This window comes from Misgurnus anguillicaudatus, chromosome 12 (assembly GCF_027580225.2).
Source record: "Misgurnus anguillicaudatus chromosome 12, ASM2758022v2, whole genome shotgun sequence".
NCBI lineage: Eukaryota > Metazoa > Chordata > Actinopteri > Cypriniformes > Cobitidae > Misgurnus > Misgurnus anguillicaudatus.
This window is the reverse complement of record NC_073348.2, coordinates 29457202-29480960: the sequence shown is the minus strand read 5'-3', so window position 1 is coordinate 29480960 and position 23759 is coordinate 29457202. Positions and strand designations below refer to the sequence as shown.

The 23759-nt window shown below is 38.3% G+C and overlaps 1 protein-coding gene across 15 annotated transcripts in view; it reads right to left on the bottom strand.

Moving 5' to 3' along the window:
* The window catches only part of picalma (phosphatidylinositol binding clathrin assembly protein a), a 55140-nt gene that overhangs the window by 18252 nt on the left and 13129 nt on the right, over positions 1 to 23759 (bottom strand). For 6 of the 15 annotated variants that reach the window (XM_055208360.2, XM_055208362.2, XM_055208364.2 and 3 more), the window contains exons 3-16: positions 17028 to 17170; positions 16418 to 16493; positions 15736 to 15838; positions 14461 to 14554; positions 14213 to 14324; positions 13372 to 13478; positions 11786 to 11827; positions 9849 to 9934; positions 8097 to 8220; positions 7874 to 8004; positions 6157 to 6254; positions 3419 to 3568; positions 1668 to 1751; positions 578 to 661 (exon numbers count right to left, since the gene is read on the bottom strand). In XM_055208360.2, the coding sequence (XP_055064335.2) occupies positions 578 to 661; positions 1668 to 1751; positions 3419 to 3568; positions 6157 to 6254; positions 7874 to 8004; positions 8097 to 8220; positions 9849 to 9934; positions 11786 to 11827; positions 13372 to 13478; positions 14213 to 14324; positions 14461 to 14554; positions 15736 to 15838; positions 16418 to 16493; positions 17028 to 17170 (1434 nt within the window). The remainder of the gene's footprint in view (positions 1 to 577; positions 662 to 1667; positions 1752 to 3418; positions 3569 to 6156; positions 6255 to 7873; positions 8005 to 8096; positions 8221 to 9848; positions 9935 to 11785; positions 11828 to 13371; positions 13479 to 14212; positions 14325 to 14460; positions 14555 to 15735; positions 15839 to 16417; positions 16494 to 17027; positions 17171 to 23759) is intronic. The other 9 variants (XM_055208371.2, XM_055208373.2, XM_055208374.2 and 6 more) reach the window with 3 other exon arrangements.

Below are 23759 nucleotides of genomic sequence, written 5' to 3'. Positions count from 1 at the left end.
GCACATTTGCGGACCATTTTAAATAATAAACTGACACAAAGACATTAATTAGTATCATTCCACATACAACAACGTCGGAACGTTCCTCTGTGACCTCTTGACGTATTGCGTGAGGTCACACTGGCGTATCACAGGACCTGGGAAGACGAGAAGCCGTGGTCCAAAAGTGCATACCTTCCATTTTTCTTGTCAAAAATGACAATCCCTTCGCTAGACAAGACCCTTATGCCTCGTTTGGGATCGTTTATAGTCCTTTGGAACTTCGCTAAAAAAACTGTTAAGTGTTAAGTATTGAATGTTGGGCTCTATTGAGGTCCATTAAAATGAGAAAAATCCTGCAATGTTTTCCTCAAAAAACATAACCTCCTCTCCACTGAACAAAGAAAGACATCAACATCCTGGACGACATGGTGGCGAGCAAACCATCTGGATTCTCATCTCAAGAAAATTGAATATTCCTTTAATGTCTAATTGACCTCAAATCTGTTTCTGCCAGCTCAACGAAGGACACAAAAGAGCACATGAAAAAGTAAAGAAAGGATGAGCGACCGCTGAAAGACAGAGGAAGAGTACATACCTCCGAATAGTCCAGCTACAGCGGAGGGCTCAGATTGGAAGAGAGGAGTGTTAGGATAGACAGCAGCCGGAGAGCAGAAGGAGTCTGATAGATCCAGAACCAAAGCAAAGGAGAGCCAAAGATGAGAAAATGTAAAGCAAAAATAAATAAATTAATGGTTTACTAAAAAGTCATTATTTAGTGACCCTTATATTTATTATTTAAAGGGACACTCAATTTTTTTTAAATATACTCATTTTCCAGCTCCCCTAGAGTTAAACACTAGATTTTTACCGTTTTGGAATCCATTCAGCCGATCCCCGTGTCCGGCGCCACCACCTCCAGCACAGCCCAGCACAATCCATCCAATCTAGTCAGACCACCAGCATTGCGCCAAAAACCACCAAAGAGTCTCGATATTTTTCCCATTTAAAACTTGACTCTTAGTTACACATGTACTAAGACCGACAGAAAATTATAAGTAGGCTAGGAACTATACTCTCATTCTTGCGTAATAATAAAGGACTTGATATTACGCATTGCCCGAAAACAGTCCCCTGCTATTGAAAGTTACTAAGGGGACTATTTTTGACTGCTGCGCAATATCATTGCACCTCCTGCAGCCATGTCAAGTTTTAAATAGGAAAAATATCGAAACTCCCCGGTCACTTTCTCAGCACAATGCCAATGGTCCAATCAGATCCAACGGACCACGCCAAGCCACGCCAAAAGTGGAACCGCCAGACCCGGAGACCAGCTGAATGGACCCCAAAAAGGCAACAATCAAATGTTTAACTCTAGGGAAGCTGGAAAAATAGCATTTTTTTTTTAAAAGTGGAGTGTCCCTTTAAAATATGACATGCCAATTCTCACTCACTTTAAAAATATCTGAAATCAATGAATGGATGACTAAATAATGACAGAATTTATATTTTGGGTGAATTGGGAGCCTTGCACACTCTATATTCAGGTCAAGAGGGTGGAAGTACCACAACAAGATCAACAAAAATGTCATTTGAGGTAAAAGGCACCCCGAGAGGGAAACTGTGGGGTAACACAACCACATTATGTTTTCTTTGGTAAGAAAGAAAACATACTGGGGCGTCTGTACCTGTGTGGAAGCCGCCCATCCAAGCGGAGGGCTCGACGGGTGACGCAACAGAACTGCTCGAATCAATAAAGGGATTGTAATTATCTGGAGAACCAAGAAATGAAAGTGACATTTGGGAAACTTAGCACTCTAAGGAGGGAGAAACTAAAATGAAGGTACCGAAGCATTAAGCCAAACCAAGCAAAAATTAAGGATTTGTTTTTGTGCAAGGTAATCCTAAAACCCTCAGGATACTGAAATCTCAATATAAAACTACATTTTCAAATTTTGTAGAGGGATAAAGGACCACCATACACAAAAAGAGTAACAAGAAGTTATTTTATAGCAGCCACTCTTAGTATTAGTCGCATTCATATTCATATCAGGCCAGCATAACTACAGCATAATACAGCCAACTCACCATATTACAGCTGCACAAACAAACATACTTTACAGTAGCAACAAACCATCTGTCTGGCACAGTATGAAATATGTTATTGTCCACGCTAGAAACATAATAAATAATGTCCCTGGCTTTGAACAAACTCACAGAAGCTTAACTACCATATTGCTCTTTATATACACTCGCCTAAAGGATTATTAGGAACACCATACTAATACTATGTTTGACCCCCTTTCGCCTTCAGAACTGCTTTAATTCTACATGGCATTGATTCAACAAGATGCTGAAAGCATTCTTTAGAAATGTTGGCCCATATTGATAGGAAAGCATCTTGCAGTTGATGGAGATTTGGGGGATGCACATCCAGGACGAAGCTCCCGTTCCACCACATCCCAAAGATGCTCTATTGGGTTGAGATCTGGTGACTGTGGGGGACATTTTAGTACAGTGAACTCATTGTCATGTTCAAGAAACTAATTTGAAATGATTCACGCTTTGTGACATGGTGCATTATCCTGCTGGAAGTAGCCATTAGAGGATGGGTACATGGTGGTCATAAAGGGATGGACATGGTCAGAAACAATGCTCAGGTAGGCTGTGGCATTTAAACGATGGCACACTTTAGGCCCCTTAGTGCCAATTGGGCAAGAAAACATCCCCAACACCATTACACCAATGAGAAATTGAACAGGCGTTCCTAATAATCCTTTAGTTGAGTGTAAATACAGTATATACACATGTAGATGTGTACCAAAATATTGATACATGTGAGTATTGTGATATTTTGTAAGGCAATTCTGTATAGATTCTCATCATACAAGACTCAAGGGGAGCTGTTTAATGTGGCGTTTACATCACTATCACTGGATTGCATTCTTTTTATCTTTGAACTTAAACAGTGACAGGAAGTACTAGTATAGGTGTGCACCAGTTGTTTTTGTATTATCCTATTATATTCCCAAAATAAGAAATTGCATAATATAGACAAATTTTACCACACCACAATGCATCACAACATAATGCACCTCAACACATGTATCTTGATGTATAGCTTGTTTTACATAAATAGCCATAGCAACCCACCTCATACAACATTTTTTGGGCTTCGCACAGCAATGTTTGAGACAAACATTGACAAAGATGCCACCTACGTAGGCAGCTCACTTGGTTGTTAGAGTGAATTTAAAGATCATGTATCAGATACTCTAAGGGTTCACTGAGGTCACGTCTACGATTCTACCCTGTGGGTCTCTGTACACTTGGCGCAGAGTTCAAGACAAAAATGAGAGTGGTGGAAAAACAGACAAGCGCACAGCAGGCGAAAGAAAATGAACGGAGCACAACATGAGAGAAAAGAACAGACGTTTACCACCAAACATTTCATGACTGGGTGTCCTAGAAAAACTAACAGCATCTGAAGACACAACAGGCAGATGCATGGGATCGACAACAGGTTTTGTAAGGAAAGGATTTAAGTTTGGAATGGAGTCGTCGACGGCTTCCGAAGAGGTGAAAGGATCTACACGGCCGAAGGAAAGCACAAACAGAAAACAAGAGGAAGAGGTTAGAGATAGAGAGAGAAGATAGAAAGACAGCATGCAAATCATGACTGCTGGACGAATGAGATGAAGCCCATTTGGTCTGGACTTGTAAATAAATTCACACAGATGTGTGCTGTACCAAAATAAATTAGAGACTGACATTGGTGGAAACTAATGTAGAACATCAAGCATGCATTTAAACTCAACAGAAAAAAACTGTTGGATATTAAAGGCGCTCTAAGCGAATCTGTGTGACGTCACTTTTTGTTGATGTTTGAACTGTTTTCAAACAAACGGAGCGTAGCTAACTCCTCCTCCTCCTCCCTCTCCCTTCCGTGCTTTCATGAACACGACCAACCCCTACCCCCAAATCCTTCTTGTCTTTTATTGGCCGGAACACTTTGTTATGTTTCGTGGTGCTAGGTTTGGCCACTGTGTTATTGCCGTTTGTGAAGCCTGGGCTGTCTACAGAGAATGAGATCGCTTTTTTTTACAGTTTGATCAGCGGTCAGGTAGCAAGCAGATAGTGAGGAGATGTTTGCTGTATGTACCAAAAAATGTTTTATGGTCTACAACGCGTGAATTCGCTTAGAGCACCTTTAATATTCAATTGAACTAATTTGTCTGTCCGTCACTAAAGTTAATAAGTGACAACAAAAAGTATAATTGTTTAAAAGAAATGAATAAATTTAGCCAAAAATGTATTCTTTAAAGACAACAATATGCAGTGGAGAATAAATTAGGGGAGGGGCTTAATTGCATTAATAAGGATTTATTGTATCCTGAAAACCGTAACTCATAATTTTATTATTTTAAACCATCTGAGTCTTGGTTACAACAAGAACAGGAACATTTATTAAGAAGCTAAATAGCATTTATCTTAGTCAAGTTGCCTTTAACATTGGATTTAGGGAAAGGATTTATTTAAAGCAGGAGTCTCAAACTCAAACTGGCTGCAAAGAAGGGGAGGGAGGGCCGCAAATGGTCCGGGAGTTTGAGACCAGGGATTTAAAGGAACACTCCACTTTTTTTTGAAAATAGGCTTTTTTCCAGCTCCTCCCGAGGTCAACATGTGAGTTCCACCATTTTGGAATCCATTCAGCCAATCCCCGGGTCTGAAGCCACCACCCCCAGCATAGCTCAGCACAATCCACTGAATCTGACCAGACCATTAGCACCGCGCCCAAAAATGACCAAGTTGCAATATTTTCCTATTTAAAACTTGACTCTTCTGTAGTTATATCGTGTACGAAGACTGACGGAAAATTAAAAGTTGTGATTTTCTAGGTCGATATGGCTAGGAACTATACTCTCATTCTGGCGTAATAATCAAGGACTTTGCTGCTGTAAAATGGCTGCAGGCGGCGAAGTGATATTACGCACTGCCTGAAAATAGTCCCCTGCTATTGAAAGTTACAAGGTTGACTATTTTCGACTGCTGCGTAATATCATTGCGCCTCCTGCAGCCATGTTACAGCTGAAAACTTTTTTAGAAATAACTCCTTGGTTATTTTTTTGCGCGATGCTAATGGTCTAATCAGATTCAATGGATTATGCTAAGCTATACTAAAAGTGGCACTGCTAGACCCGAAGATCAGCTGAATGGATTCCAAAACGGTAAAAATCAAATGTTTAACTCTAGGGGAGCTGGGAAATGAGTACATTTTTTAAAAAAGTGTAGTGTCTAATTTTAAAGGGATAGTTCACCCAAAAATTCTGTCATCATTAACTCACCCTCATGAACCAAACCTGTAAGAGTTGCCCCATCCTGCTGAACACAAAAGATGTTATTTTGATAAATGATGTCACCCATTGACTTCCATAGTTTTAGTTTTTCATCATTTATCAAAATAACATCTTTTGTGTTCAACAGAATAAAGAAACTCCTACAGGTTTAGTACAACATGAGGTTGAGTAAATGATGTAAAAATATTAATTTCTGGGTGAACTATCCCTTTAAAATCAAAGTATGCCTCTGCTGGCTTTTGTTTAACATTTTATACATTTGGCAGATGATTTTATCCAAATCACATGCAATGCATTACAAGGTATACATTTTTATCAGTATGCACGTTCCTTGGGTTTGAACCTTTGACCTTTTGCACTGCCATTGCAATGCACTATCACTGAGCTTTACAGGAACACAATTGATAACTAACATTAAGTAACAGCAGTGAATTAACATCAAGGTATGTTCTGTGAAAACTGCTGAGTGTGTTTTTATGCAGAATAATCCAATATACTTTAAAGGCCGCAGGCTTTATCTGGCCAATAACGGAAGTCAATAATAATATCATCACATCATCCACCATGTTAAATATTACGTTACATGCCATATCAGCACTTTGGTTAAATATTGGACCAGTTTATCACACTGTACAGACTAGATTTGAATTAGGCAAATAAGAGGCGGCAGCACGTAAACAAAGATGACGCTCTTTGTATCATAGATCAAATTCCCAGAGGGAACGTTCATAGTTCCGGTTTGATTACATAGAACACAATGTTGATGTAAGATCGATTTCTTTTAGATGAATATTAATGCAGATGTGCAAGACCCGCTTACCTCCCCATGAGTTGGTTAAAGGCAGACCAGAGGAGAGAGGCAGGGCGGGCTGAAACGCTGGCTGCAGGTCCAACAGATCATTGGGAACCTTTGGAGTACTGACGCAGGACACACACCAGACAAACACACACAGATAGACACACACAGGAATTAATGTCTTCCATAAAACAGCACTCAAAGGGCCAAGAATTTCACAGTCGCATAGCAAAGACAAACTTGGCTGGTTAATTTGAAGTGCTTAGAGTGAAGCTTAAGAGTTCACATGCAGTCAATAACTTCTTCACATCCAAATGCAGTCTGGCCAGGAATTCACACACTTACAGGGAAAATAAGAGAATGGGGATTGACTATAAAATGGCTTTTAATACTTTTTAATAGTCACACAAATCTGGAACAGTTTTTTTCACATCTAGACACCTGGGCCTCACAATGTAAAAGTCTACATTTTTCTGAATGATCACACTTTTTCTGGTTTGTAACTAAAACATGGCTTTTGGACAGCACAATACCAGGCATTTGAATGCTAGTAAACCAGTTCACAAAATCATGGTATTCAAGCTGTACCTTTACGTACCATGTAAATACAATATTATTGTAATCTTGTATAATGAAATTACCATCTAATACAAACCCTGCAAAAATGATTTTAAAGAAAAAATTTCTTAGAATTTTTGTCTTGTTTTCTGTAAAAATATAAAAAAATTCTTAAATTAAGATGCTTTTTCTTGATGAGCAAAATGACAAGAAAATAAGTCTAGTTTTTAGATCAAATTTAAGTGATTTTGTGCATAAAACAAGCAAAACAATCTGACAATGGGGTAAGCAAAAAATATTGAACATTTTTCTTCAACACTAAATTCAAGAAAAATTCCAAGAAAAATTTGCTTACCCCATTTGCAGATTTTTTGCTTGTTTGATGCACAAAATCACTTAAATTAATTTTTGTTTTACAGTTTTTTAGATTTTTCCTATTTTAAACTTGACTCTTTTGTAGTTACATCGTGTACTAAGACCGACAGAAAGTTAAAAGTTGGGATTTTCTAGACAGATATGGCTAGGAACTATACTCTCAAACTGGCGTAATAATCAGTGACTTTACTGATGTAACATGGCTACAGCAGGCGCAGTGATACTACGCAGCACCTGAAAGTAGTCCCCTTGGTAACTTTCAATAGTAGGGGACTATTTTCAGGCACTGCGTAATATCATTGCACCTTCGCAGCCATGGCCAGACCCAGAGATCGGCTGAATGGATTCCAAAACAGTAAAAATCAAATGTTTAGCTCTATAAAAATGGCTCACTTCATGTGGACTTTCGGTCTCGAGGCCTTAAATTGCTCGTGCTCGCTTAGTCTACGACTCCGTAGGGTGTCCCATCTTTCCTTTTACGCTCCAAAGTGTGCTATCCACCTCCCCTTTGAACCCTTGATGCGGTCTTTAGTGAAGCCCGCACTACAGCAGGCTTTGTGCACTTTACCAACCCAGAAGTCTTTGCGAAAGAGCAATCAAAATTTGCTGTCCCAACTACGACTCCGGTGTGCATTCTTGGACTTGCGTCAAGTGTCCCTAAGGTCTGCACTGAATGATGTCATTAAAGTGTGGACTCTGAGGAGGTCCATAAGTCCTGGAATGTGGCATTTGGGACAGGGCCAAAGATGAGGTTGATCATCTACAACATGATACTGTTAGCTCTTTACATGACACGCACGTTTCTTACTTGTTAGTGAAGCTACTGGGTGAGGAGAACAGGTCAATAGCTGGGGCGGTGCTGATGGTGCCCGTCGCCGTGGAAACAGGTGATCCAGCCGTGGTGGAGGGCTTCTTGGAAAGCTCCTTCAGACGTTGCTCCTGGGTAATGGGAGGAGCAAAAGGGTTAACTTTGTTAACAGAATAGGGTCAAATGAGAAATGACTTTTTCGAACCGTTGTATAGGGCTGTACCTTAAGTGCTTTTAATCGAGCCTGTTCTTCCTCCAGTGCAGCCTGCTTCTCTCTCTCATCGACTTTGGTGAAAGAGATACCCGTGTTGGCCAGGGAGGATACAGCGTTGGACAGAGTACTAGCTCTGTGTGGGAGAGATATATTATCGGATAAATAAACATGTCACTGTGAAAACGCTTGGGTGGCATATGTAGACAACACACTGATGCTGGCTTGTGCACAGAGCACATTTTAACTGCTTCCTCTACGGGAACACACTTTGACCCTGGACTTCCATAAAAAAAGACCATGTTAGCAAAGCTTGCATTTTTTAACCTACTGTATGACCAAGTTGCAAGTCATCAAATTCCTCCACATTCCACAAAACAACTGTGGCAAACGAAAGCTGTAATCCTTAAACTTTTTTGGTACATATAAAATGGTGTTCAGACTCTCTTATTTCACAAACATATAATAATGATTTATAATTTAAGCTGTCTGGTATGATTTTTTTGGGGGGGGTGTCAAATTAAAATTATTTGACTTTTTTATGCTTCAAACAGAGATGGCGATACAGAGGCAAAAGTTCAGAAATGCAGCTTCAAGTAAAGGATAACGTGCAGTTAGCCTGCCATTTTTGCAACAAACCTGGACACAATACAAGCACTTATTTATTAATTTGGTAAATTGCAATGTAATATTTTATTTTTTAAGCATTACGAGCTAGTTCATGATCGATTTTTTGTGAAAAATTGTGGAAAAGAATAAAACTAAAGATGATGCAGACAAAATCCACCAAACGCACAATTACAAATACATTATGTGTCACGTGACGGCACGTGACTGTACGGGATGTTTGTGAATGCACTCATAAATTCCCAAAATAAAATCACTGGAAGTGTAAATGAACCAAAATCAACGATCCCTGGACACATTTTCCATGTATTTTCCGTAAACTCTTTTTTTGTGATTGTTGCAGGCAAAAATCCTTGATCTTGCGGCACGTTTTCTTAAAAAATGCGATTGAATACGCTGGATATTTATGCAGTTTTATGCAATGAAATTGCGAGAACTTGCACAAACAATGTGAACTTGCAAAAACTGTTTGCAGCTTTTCATTGATGTTCACGTCGCGTAATTACGTCACTTCCTAACATTCCCATGACAACAGGGGACATGGCTGCGCATGTGTGAAATAAATGCAACATTTTTAAACTTTCTCCTAAGATATAGACGGTTTCAGCAGTAACAACATAAACAAGCAGCTGTCGCGGTCCGCACGTAACTTCCGGTAAACTCCGCTAATAATAAATAACAACAAAGTACTTTAAACGTAGTTTATTTATATAACAAGCAAAAACACAACACACAGATTACCTAGGAAACCAAAACATTTGTGATTTTCGACGAGGCATTTGTTCAAGAGATCAGTTTAGCAACTAGTCAGACCATAAAAAAAACAAAGTAAAGTTCGGATCCAGATGTGCATCACGTGCGTCCGATGAATCTATATATGACTTTTCCTACGAAAATGCGGGATTATGAAATCATGCAAACCCCGCATTTGCAAGCAGAAATTTATTCGACGAAAGTGCGGCGTATTTAAAAACTACGGTCCTCGCATAAATATGCGGACTTTATGCGATCGCATGATTCAATACATAATCAGCCAATCGCGTTTTTCTGGAGCGACTGTAATCTGTGTGTGAAAATGGCTACACACACACTCTGAACATCCCAAGAATTAAAAATGCGGTGTTTGAAAAAGCATACCTGCTGGCGGCCGTGGAGTCTTTAACCTTTTTCCCCTCTAATGAAGCCAAGTGCTGCTCCAGGGCATCCAGAAGACTGCTGGGGGCCTGGAGGAATGGAAACATCACATTAACTTACAGGCCACTACACTGACCACCGAACACACATACACTTACACACACACATACACAAACACGAGAGCATGCAAAGGTACTTAAAAAAACACAAGGAGACTGAGCACGGAGTACACAGAGAGAGGAGAGTGAGAGGCAGGTACTTACACAAACTGTAAACTGAAAGTGGAAAGATAAGGAAAGATACAGAATATAAAGGTGGGTGTTTAACAGAGGATATTTGAGAAATATAAGATGTGAAGTGGTAATGCAGAACAAACAAACCCCAAACTAAAACCGCAAACAGCTCAAAAATGTTAAATGAAAGTGTAAAAATATTAAGAGAATTTTAAAAATCAATATTTGGACCCAAGTTGCTTACTTATCTATATATGAAGAGTTTGGTTTCAAAACGCGATAAACGCCATTTTTGAAAAAAATGAGTTACTGCCAAAATCTGTATTATATCAGGTCAGTAGTTAAAAGTAAATTCTTAATTTTACTCAAAATTTAATATCCGCCGTGTTATTCTGTCATCTTTTCTCCCTTTTTTTCCAAAATGCAATAAACGCCACTCTTCCTTTTTTACAGAACGCAATAAATCCATTCCTGAAATTACAGCCCACCAGTCATGCAATGTAAACAAACAATGGCGGCGCGCTGAGTACACAGAGTCCTAGTTTTCCTCATCTACTTTGTACTTCATGATCAACAAACAAAACAAAATAATACTTTAATTGCATTGCTAAACCTGTGATGGTTTTCTGTGACGGGAAAGAAACGCAAGTCATCAACATCTAATAATTTCCACGAGAGGCACTCGTGCTTGTTCTCCAGACAGCATGAAGCTTCTCATGCTTAAACATTGACCCCAGAGGATCTTATATGAAAACTTTACATTATTTTACTCAACGAAAATCGAGCGGGACCAAAACATTTTACAGCTGATCACTGTGAAAATGTAAAGAGACGACGTCAAGTATAACCGCAGCAATGACAGTGTTCTTAATATAACAAAGTAAGTGTTTTGGTTAATGCCATTAATGTTTATTTTTTAATCATTGTATACCACTAGTCAACTAAATAAATATTAAATGGTAAAGATGAATTCACATTTATACATTGATTTAATAGATTTATAGCATTTTGAAATAAAAAACTGTCATGGATTTATTGCATTTTGTGGAAAAAATAATTTGTTTTTATAATAAATACTTGAAAATCAAGTTTTTTATAACCTAAAGATGCTATGTGAAAGTTTGTAACACAAAATAGTGGTTTTCATCTCGTCACTTTCTTGGTATAGAAAACACGTTTTTACCGAAATTTGTCAAAATGGATTTATTGCGTTTTGGAACCAAACTCTTCATATGAAACCTAATGAAGTTCTTTCCTGTCAATTTCTTATTAAAAAACACAACGTTTTGGCATCAAAATGGCTTTTGAAATATAGGATTTAGTTTTGCACAGCCACACAAGCTCCTTTCTTGCAGATAGGGACAATGCTCGGTTTAGATGGCGACAGATTAGACAAAAATTTATATTGGGTAGTGCAAGATGAGGAATCAATATTTTTGCTCTGTTTTACACACGACTAATTAACTTCGGCTCAATTCAGGCTACCTTACTTATGTGACAACTTTTGTCACTTCAAAGTTTCAGGCCTTTAATCCATCTACAAGTCACACCTTTATGTGCTGTATAAATAAAGCATTAGGAGAATAAGAAGTAAGAACAGCCCTCCTCATCAAAGTCAAGCAGAGATGTCCGCATGCGCAGAGAACCGCAGCCTTGCGGTAAAGCCGCGGCAACCAACAAGCAGATTAGACACATTCATGTCCTCACCTGTGACAGGTCTGGTATATCCCCTCGATCGATTCCCACTTGCTGTAAAGAACAGAAATGGAAAAAATTAATGGTTAATATTAAAGATGCATGACATTTTTCCACCGATAGCCGATTATTTAGACTGATATCTGCCGATAACGATATTTTTTGTGGTTATATTAACTTGCATTACAGGGGAAATTCACAAGAATTTTTTAAGATGTCCAATAAATCTTTGGTGTCCCGAGAGTACGTATGTGAAGTTTTAGCTCAAAATACCATATGGATAGTTTATTATAACATGTTAAAATTGCCACTTTGTAGATGTTGCAGTTTTTGGTTGTGTCCTTTAAAATGCAAATGAGCTGATGAAATGCAAACACTGATCCACCATTAAAGTGGTTTGTTGAAATTGAAACTCAGTTGTGCTGTCAATTATTTTCTCTCTTTCTGCACTAAATGGCAAGTGCAGTATTATTATAACAAGATTCCTTCTGACATCACAAGGGGAGCCAAATTTCTACAACCTATTTTTTCACATGCTTGCAAAGAATGGTTTGCCAAAACCAAGGTCCTGGGTTGATCTGTTTCACATTTTCTAGGCTGAAAGAAGCAATGGGGACCCAATTATAGCACTTAAAACATGGACAAAGTCAGATTTTCATGATATGTCCCCTTTAACTAAATTCTGAAGATTGCGTGATCTGAATGTTATTCATTTATGACCATTAATATTGAATATTAAACTAGTGATGTCTCTTTACATTTTCTATACACAGAGCTTAAATTCATTGCATTTTCCTAGTTTCTTTTAAGGACCTTTCAAGGACTTTCCAGGTCCAATACCCTCAAATTCAAGGGCTACACATGGGGACACATTTCAAGTGAGAGCAAGGTTACATTGTGTTACCTTTTAAGATACATTGTTACAGTTCCCTTTCGAGGGAACTCACGCTTCGTCACTGCGGTGACACTTTGGGGACGCCTCCAGGGGTAAGTGCGTCTGAATGTGTATATCAAATTCAACCAATGGTTAGTCTTAACGACAAAGACAGGGTGAGGTGGGAGTCAGGAATTATATCGCTATCTGAAATATTGCCAAAGACAGCATTGCAGGGACGCAGGAAGTATGTTGGTAAGACGCAGCGTCTCGTTCCCTTCTCAGGGAACAAGTGTTACATACGTAACCTGAGACGTTTTCATGTGTCAAACAACTATGCAAAAAAGCATTTTGGTATGAATCAACATTCACATACAGAAGATAAGCATTTAAAGCGGCACATGTGCTTAAAAGGCTAGAAATGTTATGATATTATCCTACACTACAGGGAATAATATGGATTTTTTTTCCAGAAAACCCGTGGGAACCTTGTTTGATTGACAGGATATAGCGGCCAGCTGTTTTTAAACTATCGGCCGATACTGATTATTGGTCAATATATCTGTTCATCTCTATTTAATATACGTCCTGAGAATAATCAAATCTGCACAAATTTTGTATAAAGTGAATGTTACTCTATACACCATGTAGAGTAAAATAAAATTCGCTAGCAGTCTTGCTCATGTGACATTGCTTTATTACATGCAGGTTAGGTGGCTCTCACCTCTGCCACTTTGAGAAACTCCGAGATTCTTGTCATCCGAGTGAGGAATTTCTTATAGATGTCCAGACCTTCTTTACATTGAACTTTCTTCATGTCAAAGTACTTCTCTGTGAATGCAAAACGGTATATAGTCAGACTTCCAGACACTACATCTTAGGGGGGTTTGATTTGCAATGCACTGTGATTTCACATGGCCGAGTTATGCTCGGCATCTGGCGTCACAACATGACCCGAAACGGCTTTTGCTAGCATGTCACTCTCTCACAGAAAGTTTCATACACTACGTGCGCGTCCAATGCTTAGAGCGTCCAATACAAATCTTCTTCAGTGTATTGCTGAGCTATATATAGATTCAATAGCTCATATCACAAAATACGAAAAATAGTGAGATGTTGTGAAAATGGTCTTTGCATTATGTAGGATGATTACATGTAGTGTAGCATTACACCCTAATTTCATGCATCATTACTGAACAACACATAATCAAATCAAATTGAGATAGTTTCATCTCATTCACTTGCTGGTTTATGTGCATTTTCACAGTCCTTAACAATGACATTACTGTTATTTTTATCAAAAAAAAATATTTTAAAAGTTACTCATGTGTACATAACCAAATCCAGGATTTGTTTAAATGGCTACAGTCCCTAGGTAGTAAACAAACCATTATAAAACTAGGTGACGAGTCAGGTCATAGTCCCGTTCAGCTGATGATGAGTGGTTTGATATCATTAAAGTTGGGTTCAAAGGTTTCTTTAACAGGATCCAGCAGCATAAATAACACCAATCTAAAATGCAGCCTAGGGCGAGTGTGTCAAGCTTTTATAAGATAACAGCTCACCGAGCAAGTTGATGATCCCTTCGTTGTATGCCGCAAACAGACGGATGGCATCTTTAAACAGAAGCATGAACGCAGCATTGATGACCCCGTTTGTGAGCTCATTGGCATTTACCTGTGGACAGATGACACACACAATTTAATAGGTCTGAGATGGGACAAAAATAACAGGAGGAAAGGCCAGTGCATAAAGAGCAAGCTATTCGTTCAGGTGTAAATATGTCTTGGATTTTTTGTTATCATTAACTCACGTTGAAGTCGAGGAGCGCGTCCATCTGGTTTTGGATGATGGGGATGGTCTTTAAGAGCTTCTCTGTGTTCATAGTTCTCATGACACCATCAGCCCTTTAATGACAAATAAAGGAGTAACTACACAATTCGCTCTTCGATTGCCTTACATGGCTGTATGATCTAGGGGCAGTTTCCCAGAAAGAGCTTATCCTAGTCCCAGACTAAATTGCATATTTAAGATGTCTTAATATAAAAACATCTCGCACCGACATAACATACAGTATATCAGAGCCATTGTTTTACACCAGTATTGTTTTTGTAAGGTATGTTTTTATAGACTACTTAAATGTCCTAATATAAGAGTTCCCACATCTTAGTTAACTTCAAATTCAAGGACCTTTCAAGGACTTTCCAGGTGCAAATCCCCCTCAAATTCAATGACTAAATGTGGGGAAGCAAGGTTACATCGTGTTACCCTTTAAATATATATTGTAACAGTTCCCTTTTAAGGGAACTTGCACTGCATCACTGCAGTGACACTTTGGAGACGCCTCCAGGGGTAAGTGCGTCTGAATGTGTATATCAAATTCAACCAATGGTGAAGGTTCACAGCAAAGACAGGATGATGCGGGAGCCAGGAAGTATATCGCTATCTGAAATATTGCCAAAGACGGCATTACATGGACGCAGGAAGTATGGCAAGGGAGACGCAACGTCTCATTCCCTTCTTAGAGAACAACAGTTACATACGTAACCAGAGACGTTTTCATGTGTCAAACAAAACTATGCAAAAAAGCATTTTGGTATGAATCAACATGTGCATACAGACGATATAAGCATTTAAAGCAAACAGTTTACACTAAACAGGGAATAATATAGATTTTTTTCTAGAAAACTTTGCATAAAATAGATTCAAGCACTTTCAATGACCTGTATCTATGCATGTATATTTTCAAAAACTTCCCTTGAATTTTTTTAACCAAATTCACAAACTTTCAAGGATTTCAAGGACCTGTGGGAACCCTGAATATAACTAAGGCCTAGTCCTGAATTAATCTAAACCCTGTCTGGGAAACTGGCCCATAAAGTAACTGATAGACAGATTTAAAGGGACAGTTCACCCAAAAATGAAAGTTCTGTCACAACTTACTCACATGTGTGTCAACCTGTATGACTTTATAATTAATGATCTCGTTACAAGAATGAACCTGACTAAGTTTTTCGGGAACAACATGAGATCAAAGTATACAATTTTGGGTGAACAATCCCTTTGAGGAAGTTGACAGGAGTCATACCCTCTTTTTACTTTCGTAAAGTCAAATGCCACTTGTCGGTATGAGACGGCCTTTTCATTCAAGTAGCGGCTGTACCTCCGGATGAAAGTGGACATGTCATATCCTACAAGAAAACAGAACATGATGTCTTTTAATATCATAGACAGTTTTTGATTTTTTTTTAACTTTAGATTTTATAAAAGAGAGTCGCTAAAAAACTTTCAACAAGTATCTATCTATCCATCTATCTATCACAATGCTTTATGAATGCTATAAACTAAAAGGTTAAAGTGCAACAACTAGGTCACACTGTGATTAGTCAATTTTAAGAAAATAGTTTCTTGAAAGAAACGTTTCTTTCTGTACTGATTCCGTTGCAAGTACTGGCTGCCATGCAGCTTGTTAACATGGGAAAAGCTTTGGGTAAATAAACTCACTCGAGCTTTATTTAAGCTTAAAGTTGGCCATGTTGCCGAACGAAGGAATTCAGGGACAGGGTGGGATTTGGACAGTGGAGACCAATCACTCATACACCACATATTAACATTACTAACATCAAAACGATGTGCTTTTTACATTTTACAGTCAGCTCCCCTAATATGTCGTCACATCTGCATCCGACACTCATGAAAATGGATGATGCAGCTGAGATGTGTTTAGAAACACAGAATGAATAATGAAGCGTCGGGCTGAAAGAACCTACCTTGTAAACCACTTTTGTCCAAAAAATTACTGAGGTTGAATAACGTGTTCCTGGAGGCCAGATATTGTACAAATCTCTGTCAACATAAAGAACAAGAATTTGGCATTCAGCTAATTTTTTCAATTAATCACCGTGTGAAGAAACATTATTGCCAAAGCCGCAAGGATTAAACTGATTCACTGTGGCTGATGTGCAGGTTTAACTGCTCAAGCTTGAGCATACAAGACGATTAAGGGAGCTTGTACACCAAAGCATTTAAACGCCAGGTGGACACCAATTGTGGGCACTTGCCAGCATTTTTTTTTAGCTAAGCCGGTTGGTTGTTGTGATATTTGCTCTGCCCCTCCACCACTGTGATTGGACAGCCGTGTGAAAAGCCGAGTGTTTCGCCTAAAGTTTAACATTTTTAAACTCTGGACGCTCAGCAAGGGGAAAAAATGCCAGCTGCTGCCGTTTTTGTAACAATTGCTTCCATTGGAAACAATTAAAAACATACACCAGCCAACCAGCGTAAACGCCTTGTGTGCACGCCCCCGAAGATTAAACTCAAGTTGAACCAGAATATGTTAAGTCAGGCTATACGTGAAACAGGCATTTGCGTGTGGCTGACCTCATTGCCGTAGACCATGAGCTGGTGTGTGGTGATGAGGGATTTGAACACGACCACCCAGCTCGTGTTGGTGGTGCGCTCAAACAGCGTGTCGGCCAGCTGAGGGATGTTAACATTCATCTCATTGGTACAATGGATCAGATCTGGTGAGAGAGAAAAAGATTATGAACATCATTGCGTTTATGAATCAAACTGTCAGCATGCCTATGCATTTATATTTAGGACACACATAAATTGAATGCTTTTGTTTGTTAGCATTTGTTCCATCGTTCAAATGATTTAAAGTCTGTCCTAGTGGTCAACTGATGCGTTTTTCAATGATGGATGCAGATACAGATATCTAGAGAGCAGGGTGGCTAATAGTTGCTGTCAGTGTTCTTGTGGCTCAATTGATAGAGCATTGTAATCGCACTGCAAACGTTGTTGATAAAAATACAGATAAAACCTACACTACAAATTCACTGCAAGTCGTTTAATGTGAAAAAAATGTGAAATGTAAATAATGCCCAAAATAGAGTCATGCAATTGTAATGACAGCAAATAAATGCCTAAATTTACATCAAGGACCTTTATGTATTAATGACATCTAAAAGCTGAACTTGGTACCACAGTCTAAGCTCAAGACATTGGAGAGTTTTTCCTTCCTTCCTCAGACTCATCGTTCACATGGGTTGCCAGGTTGGTGGAAAGCATCGAGCCTTATACTGTAAGTATATCTGCTAATTTGCAATGTTTTTGTTTGCAAATTACAAACCAACTTGTGTGGATTTTATAACTCAATCTGCGGCTCATGTCGGAGTTTGTGTCCTCCAGAGGTTGCATTCATGGGCCATTGCGGTCTCATTTAAGTAACCGTAGGAACTTGCAACCGAGCTGTCAAAACACACTATTGGGTAAATTGGCAGTGGAAGGGATCAAACAGGCCAAAACAAAAACAGACGAAATCGTGCATTTCATAAAGAGAATAACTAGCTAAAGCATTGTTTTGTTCTTTTAGAGAAGCATATATGTGAACTTGGCATGTTTTCTAAATATCTACGAATATAATACAGTACTTTTTATTTAGTACATCTACATACCAAAAATTACACCAAACAGGAAATTCTATTATATTACGCAAATATAACAGCCTCCTTTGTTGTTCCTTGACCACATTTAAATCGAAATGGTGCTAACCTTTAAACTCAGCCACAGTTTCTAATTCAGCAACATTTTCAAAGGGATGGTTTACCCAAAAAAGTAAACGTTATCATTATTTATTTATTTACCTTTATGGCGTTTGAACCCCTAATGTCTTTTGTTGTTGTTCAGAATCCAAACAAAAGCTGTATCCCAATTTAAAGGTTGCGAGCTTCGAAGGACATATTCAAAAACCGATACCATCATAGCAGCGCGACTGAAGGCTAGTAAGACTGTCCCGATTCGAAGCCTGCTTAAAATGAAGCCTCAAAATGTGCCCTTATTTCTCCGCGCTGTAAAGCTGGGGTGCACAATTTGTGAAAAACGCTTTGGAAAAAGGAGTCGGGCCGAGTACCAAAACACACTTGTAGCCAATCGGCAGTAAGGGGCATGTCTACTAACCAACATCGTTGATTGGTTGCGTATGTGTGGGGCGGGTCTATCAAAAAAGTCCAGATTTTATTGCGGTAGGGGCGTGTTTGTTTAGGTGATTTCAAATGTCAACATTGGCTTTCAGAGATAATTCACCCCACCTTTAAGGATAAAACAAATGGATCCTTCACAGCTTAGGGCTGTCCCGAGATTCATTGCACATCTATAACGGCTGAATATTTTAACGGCAGAAAAAAAAGTTTCTTGCCACGGTTTTAGTATTAGAAGTTACGTTTTGTATTAATATTTTGTGTATATTTGTAAGGTTGATTAATTTGATATACTGTTGGTTAGTTTAATCTACATCAACGTGTCATATTCTCTACAATAAAATTTATATTTTTCTGGCTCCATATTTATTTGAATAAATCAGAAACGTCTCCGATGTGTCCCGCTGACAGCAGCAAGGGACGCAACTTATTTTGGTCGCAACTTATTTGAAGGCTAGACCATCTTTTTTTAGTTCTCTTCGTGGACTTTGGCGGTTGGGACCTTTAAAAACGAGTGCTTGCCTTCTGAGGTCGCGTCCTCAGAAGGTCGCAGCCTTCGAATTGGAGATTTTTTTATTTGGGGGGGTTCTGGTTACTATGGTGACCCCATTGGTTTCAAAATGACCCAAAAGTGTTAAATAAATAACATCACTTGACATGTCTCATATATTAAGTAGACTGAAGACATTAGGGGTGACACCGTTCGGTTCGGGTCGCACGGTTCAACGGTTCATGGCATGCGCAATGTAGCCTCAGGCCTTTATGTGACCTCAGATGTTTCCCTTTCGCGCGAAAGAAGAGGTGACTGGTTTGTAGAATAAGTACTGCAGGTTATGTTACGTGTAGAAACTGCAAGTGGGAGAGAAAAGGAAGTCTGCCCGGAGTTGGAGGATACGCCAGCGTCGTATAAGTTTGGTGTGTGGAATTTTTTTTTATTTCATGTTACCTATGATGACAGCGGAAATAAAACAATAGATAGAACTGCAGTTTACAGGTTGAATGTGTTCGAACAGCCACAGGAGACCGCCGTCTCTCCGCCCATTTATAACCTGAGGTACTGAACACATTTTACGTCTTTTCGTATTCAGCGCTATTTTTAGCCTTTCATTGATAAAACGAAAGCGGCTGATTTCCGCGTAGTTTCATTTTGCTAGCGTGTGAAAGTTGCGCGATCTTATTTCATAACTTGCCCATCAAAGTAATCAGGACAGAAGTAGTCAAAAGTGGTCAAAAGAGACGGATTTAAATATTACTGGTGTAAACGTAATGTTTCTCTCTCGTCCACATATACTCTCTGCAGTATTTAAGCAGCCTCTCAGTGATAAATCTAAGAGCTACACTGAAGTTGGCATTTTAATAAATGCAAGTTATCTTTGTGTGCTAAAAATGCACATAAAGTTCATGTAGATGGCAATACACATTCTCTTTTTTGCCAAATAAATGAAAAGCATGTTGAAATCATCAATGTCTTCCCTTTTGCTGTATCAAAATCTCGCCTGGCTTTCCTCAGGGATGGTCCCAATAATGTGCTTAGTCAAATTCAGTTTGTACATGATTACATGATATAACTTTTTTTATACTGTATCCTAAATTATGGATAATTAATACATAAGATAATACATTTTTGGAGTGTTAAAATTAAAAGAAAAAATAACAACAAGAACCGTACTGAACCGAGAACCGTGACCATAAAACCGTGATACGAACCGAACCGAGGGTTTTGTGAACCGTGCCACCCCTAGAAGACATGTACTCCTCTACTTTCATGTTGTGGATATCGCTGTTGTTATATAAAGGCAACGCTTTATTGTAAAAATCTGCATTTGAACAAAACAAGATATTGGAGGTTCAATTAACATGAGGGTGAGTACATTTTCATTTTTGGGTGAACTACCCCTTTAAGGCTGCCTAGACTATTCAGAGAAGAGAAGCAACGGCACTTTCAGAGAAGTGGGAATTGGTTTCTGCAGCGAAGGTATCGTTCGATAACTTAGCATTCAGACAGCGGTGACATGGTTTGAGTGAGAGACATGCATTGATATCCTGTGCTTTATTGGGTCTTGGCTGAAGTCCACAAGCAGCTGCGCTCAGACATAGAAAGAGAGATCCCTCAAGATTCTCTCTACACCACAGACACTATGAGACTCATTCAGGGTTACAGCTTATTATGCCATTCATGAAGCTACCCACAGACACAAGCTCACTGCCCAGAAAATACAACACTGTCTGCTTGATAAAAAAAATCGGATGGCATTATTTTGAAAGTCAGCCCAGCATCAAGTTTTAAAGTTGAATTACGGAGAAAATACTAGAAGAGAGTTAAAGAGTAACTGGGTGATTCTCACGAAACCATTGAAACACCACGGCACTAATGATTTTAGCTTTAAAATGTGTAATATAGTAACATTAAAAAGCATTAGAATTAACACAATACTGTGTTCTACCTTGCACAATGTGTGATTTCAACATAAGAATTTATAATTGGAAATTTTATCTCATTTTCTGCTGTAATTCTCATTACCGCAATGTGTCCGGCTGTGTTTGAACATGCTTTATGTTGTAATTTAATCAAATTAACACAAAAATATTAAGAAAAAAAATTAATGGATGTTTTGCTAGACTACTTCAGATGACAGAAAACATATTTACTGAATATTAATGTATAATAATAATGAAGAAAAATAAGGAAAATTATGGGTCCATGCCTGATGTTCTCATCCTCCGCAACACTTTTTGAGAACAGTTTAAGCACACATACAGAATTTTAATAAAGTTTGATTTTGAGTGACCAAGCACATGGACCAGTTACTTCAAGATGGCTACCAAGTAAGATAATTTTTTACAGTTAATTTGAAATATTGTCTTGTCAGAATGCTTACACGACATTTTGATTATCATTACCGCAACAGATGCTTATTAAATGTTAATTTTATTAATAGAAGCATAATACTTTGATTTTAAATGCATGCCATGTGCAGAATCTCCAAATTATGTTCTTTTAGGTTTGTCATGTCATTTTGAAAATATGTCAGTGTTGATGTTTTCTGACTGTTGCGGTAATGAGATTTTTTAAGACTAATTTTTTAAATTATGTTACAAAATTAAATGATAAGTAAAAGTTTTTAAATTAATGTTCCCATTTACTCCAGACTTTGTTTTTCAATGTCTGGTGGGAAAAAAAGTAAATTTAAGCATTTTTTACACTTTCATGCTTGACATTTTTAAAATCAAGTTTTCGTGAGAATCACCCAACTATGGTCCTTTGGTATGTGAGTGTGTATTAGTACATGTTAAGGATATGCAAAAGGTACAAACCCCAAAGTCAACGATGGTGCGAGTTATCTTCTCCAACGCAAATCTTTTTTCTTGGACTACAACAAACACATTGTTTTTTTGGATTGTAGGCAACAGTTTACTTCCTGGGATTGGTGACATAGACAAGACCGATATTATCATAATTCCTCATGCTTTGGACTCAGATTGCAAGTTAACTCCTGTTAGCATTGCATTGTGAGCGAATCTTTCAAACATGGTAAGGAGCGTCACATTTCCAGCTGACATCAGAGGTATTCAGGCAAAACACAACGTACAGATTAGCTGGCCATTCAGGGACACAGAGCTTTTCAAATCGACAAAATCAATGTATTTGGAAGGCAGGATATCTGGCACTACAAAAATGTGGGAAATAATGTGTTTTTTTAAACCATAAACCTCGCAAACACATTGTATTATACCAAATACACAAAATAACGATTTTTAGAAATGAAATAGGTGCACTTTAAAAAAAATAAACATTTAAATTTATTTACATCATAATTCTATTGCACATTCCAATCCAAACCCTTACTTTCTTATCTTTAGAAAATAAGATACATTTTGAAGAATGTAGTTGTTAGTCAATGCATGGAACCCATGCAAATATCATGAATGTGTTCCTGGAGCACTTAAGCTTCAAAAAGGATGTGGGAAACTATACGTATTCGGAACGTCAGGAGTAGACGTGTAAATTTATTGAAAAAGAAACACTCCTTAACAAATTACCACCCAATATTAGTGTATACAGTCTTTTGAAGTGAAAACATGCTGCGTTCGTGAGCATGGGTGGTCTACAGAATGCCCTCTATTTTACCAAAAACATCCACCATTTAAACCTACACAAAGGCTTGGACATGTGACAACAAAAGACTTTTCACAGCCAACACAAAACGCCTGCACAGAGCATGACGGCTCCACAAACGCAAATGTCCACGGGGCTCTAACGCGACATCAAAGCAGGTTGACAGGAGACAGCGTGATATCAATGTCTGGTGGTGTTATTGCTTAAAGCAGGATAACTGGACACTATCAGATTTTTATATACGCTACACGCAGACCTGATGTAGCACCCAAGCACATCTGACAAGACAAACGGAGGGAGTAGAAATCTGTAGGATCTCTTTCTCAATCAAGACCCACCCAGTATTCTGTTGGAGATAAAGTGTAGACAGACATGATTGTGCATTACTGGTTGGAAAGCCCCGGTAGGCTGCTTGTAATGCATTCAGTTGTGTGAAGGTCATGTGACCACAGACATAATACAGTCATGTGACCCATTCATCAAGAAGGGAGATGGGTAAGCTCATAAGGAATAGACATGCTTTTCTCTCCACATTTGATTATGAACATCAATCGAAGTTTTATGCTAAATAAGGTATAGTATTTTAAAAATATGATTAATTTTGACTGCGAATGAGCACATAGAGATATTGCAAAAAGAGTCAAATGCTTAATTTCGATTTATAATGTAATGCCGAGTAGGCATGGGCCGGTATAAGATTCTGGCGGTATGATAACCTTTAGCAAAAATACCATGGTTTCACGGTGTTGCGGTATTGCCATTGCAACACTAAAATGTGTTACTTTCAAATGCTGGGTAAAAATAAAGCCTTTAAATTATAATATGCTTTCAAAAAATATATAGTATTTTCGTAATGTATATTAAATGTAAACATCAAATCAATCACATGACTTAATGATTTAATGAATTTTGTATAAACACAGCTCATACCTTGGAGACGGTATCACAGAACATTTTAGTGGTTTTGAAACCTTGACTGTTTAAAACCTCGGTATACCTTGAAACCGGTTATCG